This window comes from Dufourea novaeangliae, unplaced genomic scaffold (genome assembly GCF_001272555.1).
Source record: "Dufourea novaeangliae isolate 0120121106 unplaced genomic scaffold, ASM127255v1 scaffold118, whole genome shotgun sequence".
Classification (NCBI taxonomy): Eukaryota; Metazoa; Arthropoda; class Insecta; order Hymenoptera; family Halictidae; genus Dufourea; species Dufourea novaeangliae.
Window position 1 is genome coordinate 3,510,075 of NW_015374006.1, and position 22,118 is coordinate 3,532,192.

The 22,118-nt window shown below is 41.4% G+C and overlaps 1 protein-coding gene across 1 annotated transcript in view; it reads right to left on the bottom strand.

Moving 5' to 3' along the window:
* The window catches only part of LOC107188226, a 63,818-nt gene that overhangs the window by 16,079 nt on the left and 25,621 nt on the right, over positions 1 to 22,118 (bottom strand). The window contains exon 3 of the mRNA XM_015576482.1: positions 15,798 to 15,921. Within this exon, the coding sequence (XP_015431968.1) occupies positions 15,798 to 15,921 (124 nt within the window). The remainder of the gene's footprint in view (positions 1 to 15,797; positions 15,922 to 22,118) is intronic.

The following is a 22,118-nucleotide window of genomic DNA, read 5'->3' on the forward strand; positions in this document are numbered from 1 at the left end:
CTGATAGGACAGGTAGATACTTTGAATCGTATAAATGTGGAAATAGATGAACAGATTTTGTTTTTCTACGTGGAAAATTTCTATACGAATATATAAGTTGTATCGGGTTTCGTGACTTGACGTATATTTTCGAGCGATTAGTAAGTAGGTTTCCAAGTGTGTAAATTGGAGGATAAATATTCTTTAATAGGCTCGTGCTTATTTATTAATAGTGTACCCGGTAAATTGTGCTCCCGACAGAGAAACATATCATGGACGTGTGTGTGTGAGTATTGCGACACCGAAATGCGTTCCAGTCACGCGAATATTACTTTTATTGTTGGCATTCGGGGGCTCCGCTTGTCATACGACGGGGATCGATAAACCGCTCATTCAGAAAGTCTGGGCGCGCTGTAATCACAAACTTGCAATTTTCTTGGCACACACGGTCGGAAGCATTATAACGCAAGGAGGATTGCACGAAATGTGATCGAAATGTCGTCGTAATATTAATATTGAATGAGAAATGCTGAGCACGAGACTTACATTTTATTCAATAATAATACTAATTAAAGTGAATTTCAAACAATATACCATTCCCTATCCAACAAAACGAAAAGGCAAGCAAGTTCATGAAAATAACAGTTCCCATAGCTACTGCAATGACTTCCAAGGCAACGTCTACAGGTACAATACATACCCCTAACAGCATTCAATTTCAGCTTAAAGTCAATGAACACTACCGGAAGCAATGAATGAAATCCGTACAACCAGCAACATAATTGCCCCGGCTTACGCTCGAAACCGTTTAAACGACGGAACAGTTAAAGACTCATAATCAGCGAAGCCATTCGTGAAGAACCTAACCCGGTCCAGAAGCCCTGATCCCGATGCTCAACGAAATTCCCTCGTAATAATATTCCGAGAAGCGTAATACGTACAACGTGAGCCCATTAAACTCGAAGTACGAAAAAAAGCCGGTTCAAGCGGCAGGGATGGGGTGCTGAGGGGGTGGACGATGAAAGAAGAAAGGAAACGAACTCGATGCTCTCGAGTGACCCTGACCCACATTATTCTGCATTCCGCCCCTTTTTTTTTCTTCTTGTTTCCAGCGCTCGAACAACCAGAGGAGACACGTACGATTCGGGTGTAATTTCCTCCAGAGAACGGCGACCACCGACACGTCGCGCCTCCGCTTATTCTAGTCTCTGGTCTTCACTCGAGGAAGCTAGGCGGCGGGCTGTTTCTAACTTTGGTCTGGACGCAATTAAAAAAAGGGTCAAGCCCTGGCAGGAGAGCGTCTCGGCGAGTAGTTCTTTTCTTTTAGAAAGACTCCTCCTCCCCGACCCCAAGTGCATCGAGGTCCTCCACCCTGGCAGTGGGACGTCTCCAAAGTAAAGAAAAAAAGAAGACGAAAGTCTGTCCCCCACCCCACTGGCTGCACTCGAAGCGTTCCACAGCCCCAGCCGCATCCCCCTGGCGAACAGGTATCAAAGTATTAAGGGTGATATCGTTGGTGGACGTGACAGCGAACGCGTGAAGTTTTCGTCGGTGACCGTAAGGAACTTTTTCGCAGCCCTGTACGACCCTCTAAATTCTGAAGTGGATTGTGACAGAGTTGGGCGAATGTACGCTACCGCTCGTAAGTATCAGCTGGATCAATAAGTGATCCACTATTTCATGAGGTGATATATTTGAAATTAAAAGAAATCACTGTCAATATAAAATTAACAGTATGAATCATTGATTTGTATGGGAAGGAATAGCGATTTTGTCAGGAAGTAGTGGTTTACTTATTGGTACATGTAATATTAGGACACCAGGTCAATGTGAAAAAAATGTGATGTTTCGTAAAAATTCTATGTATGGAATCCTATCTATGGTGTCCCAAAGTAGGTGTTAGCCCTTGAAAGGGGTGATTTCTGGGTTGATTTGAAACAACTTTTTCATTAGCGAAAATGGTCTCCCAGGCTTTGTTAACGAGATATTAAGGAAAAACCCGGACCAATCAGAGCGCGAGTCTGCCAGCTGAGCTCCCGCGGTAGCGTCGGCAACGCGCTGCTCTTGTACTACGGACAAACAAGTCGGCATTGAACGGAACTGCGTAGAATAGCAAATAAAAAATTAGCGAATGGAAATGAAAAGTTCGATTTTATTTGTTACGTCTTTTTTACACCTTTGAGTAGGTTATTGTAATGTATGCTTACTAACACGTTCAGTGATCCTCGGTGGCCCACAAAAAACTTTCCACTCTGACCATTCATAATTTTTAGAATCAACTCAGTGCATCGTAATATCGATTATTTCTGCTTATTCGATACAAGTGTTCGTCATATTATATAGTGTACGTTGTATGTACACTATCACTTATAACATTGATAATTCTATTCTTGCAAACGTCCTATGATATACATATACAAGTTCATAATACGTTCTGTTGAGAGCCATCGATGGCCTATGTGGCGTAATCCGAAAGTCACGTGATAAGGTCTAACCACGAAACGTGTTAAATAAATAAATAAATGAAGAAATAAATTGCAGAGAATGTAATAGTAAGAACTGTCTTGGAACACATAAAACTTTTATGTTCGGTCAGATCTCGTGTCGTGAATGGTAGCCGCTCCTCTGGAGGCTAACTTTACGAGTTCGCCGTAACTTGTTCACCGACTGTGCAAAAAATTTTAAACATTTTTCCCGTGTACTCGTTCGGTATTCCATGATCGAACCCCTCGGAATAAACGAGATACAAGTAGCCAAGGCGGTAATGGTCGAACGGTAACAGTTGACCGTCGATATATTGACAAAGTTCGTGGTGGGGGAGGAACAACGATACGAGGAAGCATCCCCCCCCCGGATGTCCTTCCTCGGCGGAAGCTGGTTTCCTCGCGAACGTAGGATCCTCTCTTCATTTTTCTTTGTCTCGTCTTGTCGCATCTGTCGCCAACGCCGATTGACAGCGCGGATCCAACGTATGCTAATGCTTTTATTTTTAACGGCGACGCAGAAAGGAAGTATTGCTGGAAATCCACAAACTCGGTGTGTTCGATCGTCTACGGGTGTGACATTGGTTGTCAGTTACTTGTTCATGGGAGAAAATGTTACTAAATCTCGAACAGTGATAAATTGCGATCGGAACGAAGAATTTAATCGAAGAAATAATATCGTTTCTAGGTTATACAATCGACTGCAGAATCGCACAAATCCAAACGAATCGCAATCAGCCTACAGTTAAGAAACAACCCAGTTCACCGTAAACACGCGCAACTTTCGACAAAAACGAATGGTCCGTCGAAAGAACATTCGCACGAGTTTCAAAGCCACCAAGATATATTCTTCCGCCGTTTAAGCAAGAGAAAGAAGAAGTTGCGGTCGCGAGTTAATCAACTTAATTAAACCCGTCGCAGAAACGGAGGATCGTCTATTTGACTTGTAAAGCAGCCTAGGGCTCCTTTGACCGCGGTCTCGATATATTGTTTCATCCTTTTCACCGAGCCGATGGGATTAACGTATTTCTGCGGCGCAAGGAGAAACGGGGGCTGCCCCGCATATCCGGCTCCAGGATACATGAGGCAGAACAGTGGGGTAGCAGCGGAAGGGGGGCGAATGGGGGGAAAGTTTAAATCCCTGAAAAGTCGTTTCCGTTCCGCTAATCACCCTCTGCCACCTTCAATCCCCGTAATCCCCCGTGCATACCCCTCCCTGATCGGTCGGGTTGTCTGCGCGACCCCCACGGCCAAAGCCCGTGTAATTAGTCTATTTTTGCAGGGGCGAAACTTCGTCGTCGACAAGGAGAATTAGGGCAGCCCCCCCTCGGTTGAAGAAAGATGGCCGTTACCACACGTCTCGCCACCGAACGGGTAACTCGTTTAACTCGTTACCGAAGGGTGGACCATCGCAGCAACGGGGTCGACTTCGAACGTAAATTCACCACGCAAGAATTGCGCGGGGACGTTGGGATACACCGGTGGCGGTGGAGGAATGTACGCGGCTCGAAACAATTACAGGATCGTTCATTTTCAGTCCGTTCTGCTCGGAGATACGACGTAATGTATAATCTCTAAAAAGTTTTTTTTTTATGGAAATGTAATGAAAGGTTAACAGCGTTGGTGTTGTAAAGAAAAAGTGTCGATTTAGGATTTTTCATTTGGTTAGTGGATGAAACAGAACAGTCTATGTTAGCGGTCCCCTAATTGTTTCGAACAGTGCGTCAGGTGTACCAACAAACTATTCTGTGAATTTGTTAAAGGCTATATCCCTTCCTTCGTATATTTTCAGTTCACTCATTCGTGACCAGGAACAGCGCCCAGGATGCTAATTAACACCTGAAGGAGTTGTAGTTTTTGGTCGGCCACTCAATAGCGATTAACGCAGCGTGAATTCTCGAGAACGCCAGTTTTCGGCTAAACTCGCTCTAACGATATCGTTTGCCAAAATTTAAACGCTCTCGGCCTGTTTAGCCGCGGCTGAAACGCAAGCTTTTTTTACCCACTCTACTTCTTCCGTGCTGAATTTGCGTCTGAGAGTCGGTTACAAAATGAACAAATGTAGACGTAATCAATATTACAAAATATACATTACATTCGTTAACATAACATTTCTTACAAGCAGAGTGATCTTCAAACGTTTCCTAATGATATCATCATTAATTAAGTAAATTGTATTATATCTTAACTACCTGATTTTGCAATTTATTCTCCTGATGAGACGGGATTCGACATTTCAAGCAACGTGTACGATCCATCCCGACAAAGACAATAATAAACTCGCGAATATTTTCCCACGAGTAACTCCGAAATAATTGGCCAAAACGTAACGCGAGCTTCACGATAACACCACTTTCAGTTCTGGCGACGTTCAATCCATCTACGCTCCTTAAAGAATCGTTCTTACCGTGGAGCCGTGAACGGACGAACAAAATACACACTTCACGATGCTAGGTCATGCGTGATTGGGGTCTAGCTAAAGGTTTATACGTAATTCTAAATGAACTCGATGGAACGATACTGGAGAGTAACGATGGGATATCGTCGATCAGCCGAGACCAGCGATAGAAACCGATTTTCACGGCTGGTCCGATGAACGACAATCCGGAACGCGACATTTCGAATGTAAAATAATCGTAAACATGTACAGATGTAGTTGTGTAGCGAAAAACATGGGAGCAAGAAAAGAATCTGAACAGAAAGGAGACAGAAACGTCTACGGACAATCGATAACTGATATACAGTGTCGCAGCCATAGCTCGATGCATCTGCAGGTACCCTCTTTCACAATTTTACCAGTCTTGGAACAGAGACATTTGATAAATCGTCGGATGGACGGTGCTTTTCTTGTTTTATACATGTATATATGTACATACAACATCGTTTAACCCCCCCTCTTGTGCTATCGCCGCGCCACTGCGTGCACGTGCGATTATGGGTGCTTCGGAAGGTGAACAAGATCAGTGCTGAAAGAAAATTTATGCCTGAATGGGGGAGGAATATTCCAAGGGGCCTTTGGCCAGAGCCGATTCAGCTTGTAATATCGACCAATTGAACGGAGCTTCTTTGTTCATCCGTGGTTTGCGTTTGACTGATACGATTAAAGGAGATCCACGGAGATTTCTCGATCGCTTTTAGCGATCGTATAAACAAAACATTTTTGTGTCGAAAAGAGAGTTAGTACCGATTCAAAATTTAAAGGATCACTCGAACCGATTTTCCATTACGACGATCTATTCTCAAGGTGAGTGAACGTTAACCCTTTCGCTGCTAATGGCGCCTATGGACGTTTTAAAATTTCTATTCACCGTATGCTGTTGGAATCTATAGGCATTCAGATGATACATCGTTCACCAATCAATATCGTCGTTGTGTTCTCAACAACGACTGCAACAAATCAATTATTATTTTTGTAATGATTTGCAACTGTTGCTACTACTGTCACCGTGCGTAGCTTGAAATTTTCAACGTCAGACAGTTGCAAGGCAAGATTCACGTTTGGAGTGCACCGCAGCGAAAGGGTCAATGAAAATGCAAAATACTCCGGAGGCAGGGTGACTTTTCTTGTAACAACGGGGGAGTAGAAATAAAGACGCGGTCGTAGGGGATCGATTCAGCCGGCCGATATCTGAGTGAAGAGGACTGTTTTCCCTTTCGCCTCATAGCAACTGATTACTACCCTATAATAAAACACCTAAAGTGGGGATGATAATGATGATGATGATGATCAAACGATGTTCTCTTTCACTACGTGCTTCACTCAACAACACCGGGTGCTTTTCTTTCTGGAACGGCACGCAACGTTCGGTTTTACTACTGCGACCGCTGTGTTGTGCTTTCAAACCTGTTAACTCGTGAAGCAGAGAAAAAGACAGAGAGTGGAAGAGATAAGAAAAGATAGAAAGAGAAAGAGAGAGAGTGTGTGTGTGTGTTTGTATCTGCGACAATGACGTGTGACGATCCTGTGACGACGTCTGATTGAACGATAGAGAAAGAGAGACAGAAAGAGGAGGCAGAGAGAAAAGAGAACGATGGAACAGGGATGTTGACGCTTTAACATACTTTGATAATAACGTATCATTGATGGTAACTATAGTGCTGGAAATAGTTGTTGCATTATTCTCTAATTTATGATGAGTAATTTCCTGTATAATTTATACCAATTAATAATGTAATCATCACAATTATCCAATAAATTATTACCAATAATTATTGACATAATAATTACACGTTCGACAGTTATCTTTAAAAAGTATTAAGAACAGTTTAGCGAATGTTCCCATTGAAACCGACAGTTTCGTGTGCACCAAAACCCCGTAAGACAGATACTGCAGCGACCGCAGATTTTCGCGGTTGAAACATCAACGGGGACGGGTTTTCTGGCTAATACGCGGCCACCGGGCGATAGCATAATTAAGCCCGTTTAATCAAGCATGGAATCGTAATCAAACTTCAGCGGGGAAAGACTGAAATGAGGTTCGATGGCGTGACTCGAAAGCCGCGTGGTCGGCACGCGTGTATAAAGGGTGCTAGCCGCAAAAGGGGGGGGGGGAGGCTTGGCAATTAAATTAATGAAACAGGGTCGAGCGTGTGTACGAAACAAGGAGCACCCGTGGGACCGAAATTCGCGGTGAAAGAACGAAAAACTGAAATGTCGGACGCTCCGCGGCTTGAAGAAAAGTGTGTCACGACCCGGGAAGTTCGAAATAATCTAGAAGAGAACAATCTTTTTCGTCGATCGATCGTAAGTTAATCGATGTCTGCGATTAACCATGTTTACGTAGGTAATTGTTAAAATTGATAATAATGATCTATTATAAGAGAATTCAAAAATTTAATAGTTTAAAGTTTAATAGTTTCACTTATCGAGTCACACCTTCACGATTAACCTTCGCGACGAAAAAATCCGTCGTTAACCACCGCGTGATTCTCTCGTTAAATTTCTATTACGTACCTACACGTGACAGTCGAAAATCTCAGAGCCGTCGAGGATGCTAGGTGGGATCAACTCAACCCCAATTAATCTCGTTCTCCGCGGTGATAAATTTCGACGTCGCGCCCGACGTGAACCACGAGAAGACCGTCAGTCGCGAGGCACTCGAAAATCGTATTTAGAACAGAGGGAACAGACGTTTTTCTCGCGAATAAAAATTAAAAAAATCCGACACGTATTTTCAGGTGGCTCGAACGTCACACAGCTCGGTGGTAGTGTCTTTTGCTAGTCAACGAATGGATATAAACGCATAACTTTCGTGATTAACGACGATCGGTTCTCGTTCGGCGATTGGGAATGTCTAAAGCGTTTCTCGATATCCGACAATGGTCGACGCGCCGGGCTCGATCGAAAAATGAACGGAAACGAAAGTGGGATCGAAGATAGATAGAGTCAGATATAAAGAAGAAAGAGCAAGAGAGATAGAGTGATAGAAAGAGAGATAGGGGAAGAGGGTGTAGAATTCGAAATCGCAGTAGAAATCTCAGGTGCAGTGGCTGACGAGCAAGAAGGGGGGTTCATAATCGCTAATTACGTACAAACAGCGTGGATTTAATTTCTCGTGGATCGTGAACGCGTGACTCGCTTCCCGAAACTTTCATCGAGCTAAATCCGGAACAAAGCTGGGATCACGGATAACACCCCCGGAAAACTACGTTATCTCCACCGTGGACTCGGAACACGTACGCGATTCCGGAAAGTTTCAATGCCCTTTCCGCGTTCCGTGGGCACAGTATCCCGTCGTTATACCGGGTGGTCTGACGGCGAACGATGGAACCGAGAACGGCAGGATCGTAGTTGCTCGTGACATGCTGGATCTACGAGCGTGCAGCGGTTTCTATGTATAGTGAGCAATAAAATTCGAACGACAGGACATTTGGAAATACACTGTATATGTATTCATACAGGGTGTCCCAAAATAGCTTCGACTCCCAGAAATGAGGAGTTCCTGGAATGATTTGAAACAACTTTTTCCGTAGCAAAAATGTTATTCGAAGGTTAGTTAACGAGATATTAACGAAAACTCACGACCAATCAGTGCACGAGTCTGCCGGCCGAGTTCCCACAATAGCGTTGGCTACCAATCGCTGCGCGTAGGTAGAATTAATAAATTAATAACTATACAGAAGCAATTCAGGCAAATATAAACGGTATTGAAACATAATCGAAATATTAATAAATATATTTAAACAACGGAAACATGGATACCTGTCATTCGAATACTTTCGTTACACATTTTTGTAAAAGTCAGAGTCGTCGATTCTAAAAACACCCTGTACAGCGAAGGGACACTGCGAATCTTTCACGGTTCCGCGGAAAAATCGTATTCGTAAAAATTCGATCGCATGAGATCGTTAAACCGTGAAATCGCGATCGTACGATCCACAAGAAATCCACAATGACGTGGAGAGAAACAGAGAGAGAGAGTCAGATGCATTGGTCAGAAAAAACCAGGATATTAAGCGAAACGAAGATCTCGAGATCAAGGACGTTCCTGAGATCAGGACGGTCCTACGATCGGGACCAAGGATCTTGACGAGGGTACCTGAGCCACACATGGGCCGGGCTGCTCGCAACTGCATTGCCGTTTCACTCGTTAGCAGGGCTTTCCATCTCGTTCGTTGTTCGCATTTTCCTGATTGGTCAGAGACTGATCAGACTGACTATCTGGCCGTGCATGATCCGAGTCGCGATCATGTCCTAATTCGCGTTTTATTTATTTATGTTTTCTTTTTTTCTCTTCAGTTCTTTTATGTTCGAGATCTCTTTTGCGTTCGAGCGATCACCAAAAGCGGTAATTTTGTTAATATTTTTCAATTCTAATCATTACTTTTCTATAAAATATCTTGGGATAGAATTATTCCATTCGAAAGAATGCATATTATACAATTAATCGTTGCAATTCCTTTTATAAAATTTTCATGGTCACTGATATTATGGCAAGTGAGGAGCAAGGAAACTATTCTCAGCCGTAAGTTTATTAGTTCGTATACTATATTATAAAGTATTTCGCAGCTGGAATAGTACGTTTATAGTATGGGTATATACATGTAGCTTGTTTCGTATACTCGAACCTGTAAACCAACGGAATGCATAATTTATAGAACGATCCGTACGCGATTGCAGGAACGCCGAGACTATCAGTCAATAATACACACGGGGACGGTAAACAAAAAGAAACATTCGAAGTTTCAGGTTGTTCGCGACATATCGGGTTATTTCGATCGAACATAGGCAACACGTGACAATTCTGTATACACGAGAAAAAGGTAGAACTAGGTCGGAGGTAAAGAAATCTGTTCGCGTTCTCTGTGTCTACGTAACGAGAAGAATATTCGCAACGCCTGCTTTCATCTTCACTACCCTTGGTGGAACGCTTTCCCACCACGGAGTTGAACCAATTACGGATAAATAATTAACTCGTAAAGAATCACCATATAATTTTCTTTCGATCACAATGACGACCATATAAACAGTATCGCCCACATTAACGGAAACGAAACATTTTTCTCGAAACTTTATTGTCACCTAGTGTCGACATATGAGTGACAATAAAGTTTCAAGAATAATATTGTTTCCTGAACCGTTGCAACGATGGTAAACAGTTACATCGATTTTCATGGAAAAAAAAATTATTCTCAAACCCTTATTGTCACAACACGTACGTCGACGTCAAATTGATGTCGTTCGTGTCTTTGCCAGTTAAGTGGACGACCACGTTTATTCGTCAATCTTCGTAGCCATCGTTCGGATTAGGATTCATGAGAACCAACTGCAGGGGAAAATTCGTTCGCGTGGCTCGCGACTTTTCACTCACGGGACCGTCTTATCCTTGTCGATGATGCGATTACACATTCCGTTTAGCGAGGAGGACCGAGCTCCTGCGATAGCCATCTTTACTTTTCCATCGTCGCGAGTAAAGTACGTCCCCCCCCTCACCCTCTTCGAGCACGTCGATACCATCCGCGATAAACAGACACACTTTCTTTCCCTCTCCTTCTGCATACTCTCTCGATCGTATCGCGCACAGCTTTTCCCTCTATCTATTTTCTGATACTTATTTCTCACTCCTCTTTGTGCGCCGAAACGTCGAGTAACCGGGGTAGAAGGAAACGCGGCCAGGTCGATCTTCCCGGAGGGAAAGAGCCTCGCGTCTCGAGAGCAATGAAACGGGGGAAAGAGAAGTGCACAGGAGCAAAGGAATCGAACGGGAAAGATAGAGGGACCTGGAGTGCAAAGAAGGAGGAGGTTGTAGCTTGGTTCTTTCACGACTAGAGGAGATCTTATCCTGCGGAGGGCGAGGATCTCGAGCGAAGGAGAGTAACGTCGATGCTTCGATACGGACCGTGCACGCCTCGGACGAACGAATCGCGATTCAGAAAAGGCCGAATCCGACTGACCGAGCGCCCGAAATAACTTTGCATAAGCGACTTTTCGTTTGACGTATTTCAACCGATGGCGACACGGCCATCGTCGGAATGGGGGCTTTATAAGCGTGATATGAAGTAGTAAGAATCGATGGACGTGTGAGGAATTATTATGAGACGTTAGAGGGACAGTTGGTTCAGTATGTTTATTAAGTAAAGGGTTAGATTGTTTAGTTTGAATAGGGGGAAACATATTGCATACCGAATAGAATTTCGAAATAGGAAATAAGAAATACAAAATGCGAATTTTTTAATTTTGAAATGTTTCAATTTTTCGGTGCTAAACTAAATTCTGCTTAAACTTATCTGTACGAAATTAGCATTACTGCAGAATAACCGAGGAATCCTTTCATGTTTTTTCAGGAAAAGTTATTAATTACACCTAATTATGAAACGTGATTTCAATAGCCAAAAAATAAAATGCTTCCACGGCACTATAATATTTCTTTCATTATTAGAATACGAAAACTAATCGCGATGACTTTTAATAAAATTCTCACCTTATTCGTAACTTGTTAATGCCCTCGACTGGAAGCTATCTTCCGTTCGCGTAAAAAATAATCTAAAAAAAAAACATCTATGTACGAAAATCCGTGATCGACGCGTTAAACCACTACCAAATTAAAATGTCTAACATTCTTCTACCAGACAGAAAAATTCAATTATTCGCGCAAACGTAATCGCTTGAAAAAGCCGGCGGTAGTACCTCCGAAATTGTCAAACTTCTCCCTCGGCTGGTTTTAGTCATTTAAACGCGAAAACTGTCCGCAGTTCCGTTGAATCAATGAAATGTCTATGGAAAAACGAGGGAGGAACAGCACTCGGCGAAATTCCATTAAACTAGTTGGCGCGGATACGGGATACCGAAGAGGAACGCACAGCGAGGAAAAACGAGAGGCACGGAGAACGGGAAAGAAAACAGACGATGGAAAAAAGAAAAGGAGGAAATGGCGCAAGCAGCCTGGTGAGAACGTCAGCTTTCGTTTTGTCGGTAGGTTTATTATAAACGGCCTCGTTTTCCTCATTTCGCAACACGGTCAAGTGGAGCATCGCATGGCGAAAAATAATTTTGCTCCTTTGCGTCAAGAAACGCGGCTGACCGAACCATGATTCCCTTAGACGGAGAAATTCGCCTTTTTTATTGTACGAATTATCAAATTTCGATTACCTAGAGATCTACTCTCTCTGATAATACTTTGACAAGTTTACATTGCAATTGAACAGAGGGGAAAAGCGATCGTAATCGGAAAAAGTAAAATTTTCAGTACATGTGAACAACAAACTCTGTGAACAGTGACGATCCAACATTTAAGGGGCTATGCTATTGTGACGGTTTCAGAAAATCGGATTTTTCATTTTTGCAATTTGCAACAATTTTTTGAGGAAGAAGAAGGTGTATTATATGGCCCGGAATAATCGTCAAAATAGTTGAAGGAGAATAGAATGAACTCGAAACACCTGGTGCGATCGTGAGGGCTGAAAGGATCTAGTAACAATCCACACATCAACTTTTCGCGTTGACCATTGATTTCACAGTCGTGAGACGGAATGCTTCCTTGAAATGCGATAGGAAATCCGATCGTTTTCGATTCTCGGAACCGAAGAAATCCCGGGTGTAAGAGGGAAACCCGGTCGAATCGTAACGTGTCGTTAACCCTATTCCGTGAGAGAGCCAGGTGGGGGAATCGATAGTAATGGAGCGTTGATGTGCCGGTGACCGGGGAATGGATGAAAGCACGCCACTTCCGGGAAACGGGGGAACCGGACGTATATCTCCCTATCCGTCCCCGGGGGAGTAAAAAAGTTCGATGAAAGTCATAACGCGAATCGCGTCGCGTATTTATTCAGAGCCGGCTGGAAAAAAGCGCTTTAAACTTGTTGCTGAAAGAAAAACAAACCACAGGATACCAATAACGCGGGAAATGACTCGATAGACGATCAGAGAGGTCCGAATAAATAGTTTCGGGGCGTTCGGTGGTATATCATCGCGAACAAACTGTTTCAGATATACGTGATCGGAACATCTGACTAGGAATTTGAACATTTCAAGGCTTTGTAGATTTTCAGAAAAATACCTTCAGGTGGTTAAACCACATATGTTTGGAACAATTTGTTCACAAACCCACCGCTACTCACTGCTATAACCACGGATATTTATTCTTCGCGTCGAGGCGCTCGTGTTCCTTCGTTATTTCTTTTGTTTCTTGCCTCTTTTTTTTTTTGCTTTCGTTCGATTGAAATTGTTTACGCGGCCGATCGACTGGAAATAAAAACGTTTATCTGTTGCTCCAAATCGGCTGGAACCGTGCTCGAAAGCGACGAGAAGCCAGATTTCCATTTTTCCGCAGTTATCCAGCCCGTTTCCCATAAATAATGCATGCACGGCCGCGATGCAGTGCGTACGGTTGATCAACGAAACAGATTGACACGGCGGGAAGGCGGCTGTGTTGCATGTAGGTGTTTATGGGCCGACGTTATTCTTCGCCACGGGCGCACGGAACTTGCTCGTCGCAATCGATCGGAACTCCTGGATTAAGAAAGTTGCAGCGTAAGGAATGAAAACGGTGGGGAAACGATGGTTGAATTGAGATTATTGTACAGACCTGGAAAGTGCTTTTCCCCTTGAATGACTGACCCGGAATTCTTTGTTACCCGCCGTTAGGGAAACGTACCTGAATTGTAAGTCTCATGGAAATCGATTTCGGAGCTGCTAAGGCTTTTGAAATTGACGCTCGAAACTTCGAACGGTTATACACTAACATGATGAGCAGTATAGATCCAGTTCACCCTACTGTTTTAGACGTAGCATTGATTTCTGGCTTAAACAGAAATACGCGTAAAATACGTGCGACACGACGAATAATTCTACCTGAGAGATCCGCTTTTCAACTATTTCACGAGTTTCATTTCCATTCATTTCACTTTATTCCATTTATTAAATTTAACAAGGCTGTCCGTAGAACCCGTGTACCAACTGGGAGTGGGCTATTCAAGTAGTATGTATAAACCATCGTGTTAGACGCATTTTACAGTTATTTTCAAGAACCAATAACTTGGAAACGATGCCTCATAAGCAATTTCGTCATTCTTCATTTTTGTCTAGTTTGGCATGTATGATCCATTCTGCGAAAGCGTCCCACATTTCTATAAACACCCTGTATTTGTGTCTTTCAGTAGTACGAGACATCATGAGTTGGCATACACGGCATTTGAACGAAACAGGCGCCAAGCAAAAGCCTCGACAAGTTTCTAAACGTACTCAATTAAAAGTTCGTGCCACTCGAACGAAAGCGTTAGGAGGGAGGTAGGGGTACGGTTGATTCAATCTTCAATTTTTTTTTCTCAAGTGGATCTACGTCGCTCACAGGGAACGATCTACCGAGTATTTCATTATCGCCTCGATTACACGAGTGGCCCCGGTTACTGCCAGGCAATTTCACTCGACCCCATCGGATTCATCGCGACGCATCCCCCGGTTTCAACTCTACCGTGGAACCGCATTCCTTTTTCACCCGTTTAACCTTTGTCTACCTCTTTCTTCCGGCGATTTAACACCGCCGACTATATATTTTCATTGACTGCGTTGTCGTAGTCTGGCTCCCTTGATCGAGGTTCGGGTACGATTCGATCGATTTCACGCGATAATGATTCTTTCGTTGTGTACGTGAATAAATATTTTCTGTATTATTATAATTGTGACACCGCTTTTGGCGATCGCTCGTCACGCTGTCAGACATATCGCGCGGTAAAGAGCTGACTATTTGTCCCGCGACAGCGTTAGTTGTACTTATATGGAGAGCATGACGCTTATTGCGTGCACCATGATCACCTTTTTGTAAAGATCTCTTTCGGGGGACGGATAAATGAATAGAAATCGTTGAAATTTTGAACTTGTTTTTTTCCTGCATCGTGAATGGTTGATCGTGTTTTCATTGAGCTAATGATTGTGATAATTGTATATCCAGAGTATTTTGTTATAAGTGGTCGTAACATGTACGCTCAAACAGAATCCATGTTCATATATATTTTTTAATTATTGTGGTCTATTATATTCATTTCGAAAATTACAGCCACTAACGGAATAAAGTATTCGTCTCCCTAATAATGTACCGAATAAATCATAATTCGTTAACCCGTTCGGAATGTATAACAAAACCACGATACTCGATTATTTTGATTATTGATTATTTGATCGGACTGGTCGGTATTCATTTCGGATGAAATGGATATCTCTTTCCCCCTCATACGCTCGAAACGCCCAATAAAATTGTCGCGTTACAGAAAATATCAAATATGTAGGTACATCCAATAATTCGATACGATGCTTCGATTGAAACAAATGAAATTCCAAGTTTCAGACGACCACTTTGGATCGGTAACGCGATCGCATGAACGCCGATTCGTTCGCACTTTCATCTGAATTGCAAAGCACTCCCCATCTTGACGAGCATTCTGCATTTACGGGCAATAATACTCCCTGGCAGTCGATTCAACAGTTTCTCTCGGCGTATCTTACGATTGAAATATTAAATAAACGAATGGATATCGAAGCAATCGAAGAAACAATAAACGCTCTGAATATTACAATCTCGATTCTCATTGATTACTGCGCCATAATCGATCACCTTTACAATACAATATACTCTACAAACAATAATTTCCGCCTCGAATGAACAATCCAACAGGCGTATCCTTTTCGACAAAAATTGAAATTAATATTTTTCATATATTTATGCAATAGAATTTCATAGTCTCCGTGACAAAGTATCAACGTTCTTTTCTATTCATTTATACCATTTCACGGGTACACATAGTTCCGTGGACACGTATTATTATACGCTCACATTCGACAGTCATGCGTCACCGCCGTTCTACTATCGAATAATAAAGAATTATAAATTTCCGCTGACTTACCGAAAGGTAGGTCCAAACGGCAGTCTATGAGCAGAGAGTGCCCGGTTGGCTTTTTCGTACCGATGATCTCGGCGCCCCTCATTTCGAGCTCGGAGTCGAGGCTGACCCATTGTGCGGAACCCTCCTGAAAGGAGAATCGGCACGGCAAACATTAGTAGCAAGAAGTCCCCGGCGGAGAGAGACCGCCGCCCTGGCGGCCTCCATTACGGGGCTAATTGGACAGATTAAACGCACAAAGAGATGCAAATGCGCGTAATCAAGCCCCGCGGGGGAAACTCAATCCCGACTTATTGTGCTTCGTAAAATCTCGAATGAAAATTCCCGCTTCGGGACGCGAATATCCATGGTTAGGGAAGCCGATAAAAATTTCCGACAGATGCATACGTACCTACTTTAACCAGCCAAAAATTTCAAATCGCTATGTGAATTAAGATAAACGGGATTCTTTTTTAAGAGATAATGGACATCTTTATAATAACCGAGAAAGTTTTATTTGACAATTAGAAACTTTTTTATGTGATTCCAACTGTATCATTTTAGTGCTTTGAATGTTTGATTTTCTAAGGGGAATGGAAGTAAACTGATCTGAATGTATTCGGTAAGGCTTAGATTCTTATATCGTTAAAGACTTCCTGTGGTATCACTGCTCACTAATGAATCAACGATTATTGATCTCAGATTTTTAAGGCTTCGATGCCTTCTACTAAACTTTAGAAGGTAGAACCTTTCTAATTAGGTCGCCAGAGAAAATTTATTAACCCTGTTGAGAAGTTCTGTCAGTTCTTTGTTCAGATTTTAACGGCAGAATCGAGGAATTTTAGGAAATGGCAGCGGCAAACTGTCAGAAAAATGAAATGTGATTCTAGAAAGTAATGAATGTTATGTTCGAGATTAATGTTAGAACAGATACCACGAATTTGATATTTTTAATGCATTTATAGCTCGACTGAACGTTTAGCTGCTAATGCAACAATTGCTTTAAAACAAAATCAACTGTCCTGTTGAAATAAACGTTTGAAATGTTTAATTTTCAGAAGTAATAGCAATTAATTAATACAATTTGTAATTGTAAGTAATATTCTTTCCCAGCTCGGGTTATGTAAACTAGAACCACAAATGCTTTAACATGAATATTAAAAATTATGCGAGTGTCGAAAGATAATACGCAGCGAACAGTGATAAATAAACCGATTAAAACACAGCATTAAATATGTATGAACTAATTTTTCAGAATATTTTTGACCTCAAAATTACAAGATAAAACATACATGTATATCTAAGATTTAAAGAGGTCTGAACGTTAATGGATTAAGGGGCTAACGATGGTAGAGTTGATATTACACACGTAATCCCGCAATTCAGGTAATTCACTCGTACGCCAGTACCGAACCTTTTGAACGACGTCGCATCCGTCATGCGGCCGGGAAACGCCGAACTTGCGTGCGTTTCCACGCGGTTGAATCGTCAGCGGTGTTTCTCTCCGGATTAGTGATTCGCGTTAACGCGTTTGATACAATACGGGACGCGCGTATAATATAGAGCTGCTTGTTAGTACAGCCGAGCATTACGAACGCGGCTGAATTCCGTTAATGTTCCATCTAAATTCTAATCCCCATTTCAGTCGGTGGAATCGGTATGCGAGCCGTGCAGCAAATATCAATCGATCCCGGGAACAGTATCTTACTTACGAACGCTTAAATAACGCTATGAATAAATTAATAGGATTGCTGGCTGGTTGGCAGGGGAACGGTTTGCCGGTGTAACCACAACCCTCTATCGAGGTATTCACGGATTATTGGAAAAAGAATTGCAGATTTTCGAAACTCGTGAACGTGTTCTGCGGATAGTGATAAATGAATAAATAACGTAGTAATAATGAATAAGTACATACATAATTGTTTGTGCGTATACAGAAATTCCTAGCTTACGAAACGCGTTGAGATGAAGGTATTAATATAGTTCAACACTATACAGGGTGTTCGCGATAATTTGTACCATCGTTTTTTTCATAACTACAACTTTCTCCTCTTCGGTTTTTTTCTAATGATTATCGTTTATGAAAAAAACAATGGTACAAATTATCGCGAGCACCCTGTATATATACTGTAAACAACATAGAAAATTCTCTAGTCAACTAGTAATCTAAAATTGCGATTATGCACGAACTTACGTGATCTACAGATTACTAATCTACAAATGGATTGACCTAGATTGCGACTAATTCCGGTACTTTTAACAGTACTCTTATTAAAAAAAGCTAGCGTAATTTATACTGATAAATGTCTCCTTCGCATAATCTCTCACATAAACTTCCAAGCCGATTTGTCACGTAATTTTTTTTAAAACCACGCCATTCAACTCGAGAAGCATGATATCACGCAGCAGCTTATTCTTTCCAAGCTATTATTCATATTTACATGAAAAAAAAAATATTCATATAACCTGGCAAACCCGTGCGCAGCCACAAGGATTGTTACGACGAAAAGTATTTTTAATAAAATTACTCCACGTCTACGCTGCGTATTGCCCCGCTCCGGTTGAAGCCAGCTGTTCTAGAGCTACCGCCACGTTTCAAGTGGATGCAATTATTAGATACCGGAGCCGGTATAATTTATGTAAATGACGTTGCCTCGTCGAAACCATTCTTTGCGCTTTGGTACAGGATTGTCGGTCGCGGGGTCGCAACGGCGCGGATTAGTAATGGCTATGTACCCCGCCGGTAAAGGCACATAACACGCGTACATAAATTCTGGAAAGGTCTCTCTTTCCATGCTGCCGGGGTCCCGTACTTTCAGAAATGAGCTGCGAAGCATGGCTATCAAAGTGCACGACGGCCCGGCCGGCTGTTTGCAAATGGCGTGCCGTAATTAAAGCAATTCTCTTTTATCCACTGCTGCCGCTGTTCCGACTTACATAAAAATGGAACGAACGTTCGTTCGTAGTTTCGTCTATTCGTCCTTAATCCTCCGATGATGAACGTTGGTCACTCCGAGACCCAGATTTTAAGCTTAAAACGGAAGCTGAAACTTTTGACGAAATGGTACCATCGTGACGGTCGATGTCACAACACTTGGCTTCAACAACTCCCATTCTTTTGTTGTATATATTCTTCCATATTCCTTTATGGTCTAATAAAGACCGTATTACCATTATTATTACCAACATAGGCTTCATTGCGCGAAAACGGTGTTCTTAATACTAATGCCATTAATACGTTCATCAAAACTTTCGTACAACTGCCACAGGAAGTATCGCGGAGGCAACAACAACAACTCTGTGCACAGAGGGAAAGCGAGGGGTGAATCTGCGAGGGATAGAAGTTTAATTCGTATCTACGTGTTTCCACCAATATCAATTCCAATCATGTATAAGGAGCAAGTTTGAATGAATGTTTCATGCAAATGCTATCGCACAACTTCCACGCCACGAAACACTATCGAAGCGTCGATATCGCCACGACACGTTTATAGAGAATTCTAAACGAAAGTTAAACAACTCGTAACGTCTTCGAATGCATACTAGTGCGCCAGGTCCAGACTTCGTGACAATGATGCAAATTTAATGGAGACAAGGGAAACGTTAATCTAGTACAATTCAATTATTACCGACGCCAGTTCCCATTTATCGCGGCGCTTTTACGAGTAAAGACACCTGCTTGCACCTGTTGTCCCTGGATAGAATGCATTCTCCCGGTGTTGATTTTCGGTCGACACACACGCGATAGTCTCGTGAGCTCTCGCGGTGATTAGCTTTCCCAAATTCACGACGAAGCAACAGCCGTTGGTTAGGTCTATCAATCCTTCAGATACAAACGACCGAGGATGTATTAAACCGTTAATGAAATCCCCGCGCACGATCAACTCTAATAGGATTGGACATACTTCTAATGAACAATTGGTCATATGAATGTGACATGTTAGATATACTTACATATTAATTGAAAGGTAATTTATAGTACGTATACAAATAAAAATAATTCATTGACTATGTAATACTTCATCTTTCTGTTTCCATTTGAAATGTCATCTGCATTTAAAATAGAATATTTTAAATGAGACTCAAAGTTACATGAAGCTTCATTTAAAAATGTCGATAAAAACTTGTTTCTTTTAACAAAGGAATCAATTAGAGTAGAAAGGATAGTTAACATTGTTTTCAAAATATTCGTTTCGTGTGCAATACTTTTCCCCTTAAAAACTTTTAGCATTTATAATAATCTGTGTAAGTATACTCGTTACCCTTTTGCGAGTGTGCAAAATCTGACGTTGACTAATAAACTTCGTTTCATGTTTAATACAATATTAAAGGAAAAAGGAATAGAACGTTTTCTACAATAACGTTACAAAAGCCTGATACAAAGGAATACCAGAATGTACCGCATTGAATCGAATCGTTCGTCCGCAATGGCAATTAGTCACTGGTACCAAGCTAACGTTGAAACATGAACAAATCATTAAAATTAACCACAATCTGTGCCCCACCGTTATCAAATTAAATGCATTGTTATGCGTGACTACAGGACCGTAAAAAATTCAATGGATTGCCCGGTCGAATTTGGCGGTACTGTAAAACCTCCATATATTTGGCTGGTTAAAAAAAAAGCACAACCTCAAGCTCCAACGGATTTGTGGCTTAAACGCTTGGTGACGGCTGAACGATCGAATCAATCACGCTTGAGCGAGACCTTTGTTCCCGTTAATTTGGATTTTTACGTGCAGAACCGATTCTTTTCGACGATCTGCTCGTATATTTAAAGATCACCCGAAACCTCCACTTAACCACAGGCAAGATATCGGACACTATAAATTACTTCTAAAATATCATCGTTTCATTGAAACCAATTCTGTATACGTTACGATTACACTAATACTTCTGTTCAGTGGATGAAAATAAAAATGCTGAAATTACATGTACGACAAGATTCCATTTATAGTTAATCAATGGTCCGGATTTTATGTATTTATGAGAGCTGTAGAAATGTTCATTTCAATTTTAATGAAACAGATGCTTTAATCGATAAAACGAATTTTTCACTTGTAACGAAAATAGAAAATAACGTTGGCTTTAAATATGGAAAGATGTATACCATTGAAAACATACGATGAAATGTTTAAGAGGTTTGAAGATACATATAGTGGAAACTGGGGAAGAAGTTTACTTAAAACTCTTGTGAAAACGCGGTTTAGGAGAGCCAAGGATATACGTTGTCAGTGTTTCACGACACGAAGAAAATAAGGATTGTTTTCGGGAGAAACCGAAAAACAAATTTTTAAAACCTACTTCAGCTGAAATGAATGTGTTTACCGTGGGAAATCTGGTATGAATAACGGGAACGCAGAGGGGAAATTCCCAACAACTTTATTCGAAGAGTATAGAATCGGTGTTGAAGGAACATAAAGTATGTTTTTTCATTAACGCAGCAGTACTTCCAAAAATGATAAATTCGTGCTGGATTTTCTCCAATTACCTCGGGGATTACTTCTACATTGAAGAATTCAATCTTTGTGTGCAATATACATGATAATGAGTCTTTTCATTCTTAAGCTGTCTAGGTCAAGTCGTTTAAATCTTTGATCGTTATCACTGAATTCAGTAAGTCCTAGATTGTCCTAGATATATCAAGTCTTTTGAGTCTTGGTCAACTGAGATCATGCTACTCGAGTTTTAAATTGGCAGTATCAGGTCTCTGGCATCTTAAATATCATGTCCAACGAGTTTTACTTTTGTTATCATCATGAGTGAACGGTCTCATATCGAAATTAGCTCTAAGTTATTGGTATCAAGTCATTATACCTGTCATCTGCTATCTAAAATAACTCGTTACCTATTGGTTGTATCAAAAAACATTTTAACGAATTATGTAGAATTTTAAAAGTCGCACTGGATGGATATCATTTGATTTTTTGTATCTTATATTTTTTTTATATTTCAAGATGACCTTCAGTTTTTTTGAAGTCAATGTATCTTTTTTTAACACTACGTGTTATCGATGGAACGACGAATTCAGGGACCTACAGCATGATGGTATTAAAAACAAGATGCATCGACCTTCAAAAAACTCAAGGTTATCTTGCCATCTAAAAAAACATATAAAAATATCAAATTGTATACATTCGATACGCCCCTTAAAATGCTACATAATTCGTTCAAATGTTTTTGATACAACCAATATGTAACGAGTTATTTTAGATCGTAGTTCTTATTGACTCACCCTGTCTATTATTGAAATGTGCTCTATTAAGTACAGGTTAAGTGAATGGATCTTAAGCTATCAATATGAAAGAATACATTAAGTCTTAACTGATTGCAGTCACATCGAAT